This window comes from Penaeus monodon, chromosome 24 (assembly GCF_015228065.2).
Source record: "Penaeus monodon isolate SGIC_2016 chromosome 24, NSTDA_Pmon_1, whole genome shotgun sequence".
NCBI lineage: Eukaryota > Metazoa > Arthropoda > Malacostraca > Decapoda > Penaeidae > Penaeus > Penaeus monodon.
In genome coordinates, this window is record NC_051409.1 from 35,889,748 (window position 1) to 35,889,983 (window position 236).

Genomic DNA, 236 nt, shown 5'->3' on the forward strand with positions numbered 1-236 from the left:
CACGCAAAACACGCGTCACATCCATCATAACATGAACATATCCCTTTAACCCCTCCCCCCCCTCCTCCTGCCAGACTCTAGAACAATGCCTCGCGAACCTTAAGATGAATCTGTCCCAGGAACCGAGGCTGCCACCCAGGTTTCTCGACATTGCCCGTGCTGTTCGACGGAGCTGCAGCCGCCACGCACACCAAGGCAACAAACACCCACGCTCTCGGCCACATTCTGGGGAAGAG

At 56.8% G+C, this 236-nt stretch overlaps 1 protein-coding gene across 1 annotated transcript in view; it reads right to left on the minus strand.

Moving 5' to 3' along the window:
• LOC119588748 overlaps window positions 1-236 on the minus strand; it is a 12,272-nt gene that overhangs the window by 10,864 nt on the left and 1,172 nt on the right. Inside the window, exon 2 of the mRNA XM_037937387.1 lies at window positions 99-225. Coding sequence (XP_037793315.1) covers window positions 99-224 — 126 coding nt within the window. The 5' untranslated portion in view covers window position 225. The remainder of the gene's footprint in view (window positions 1-98; window positions 226-236) is intronic.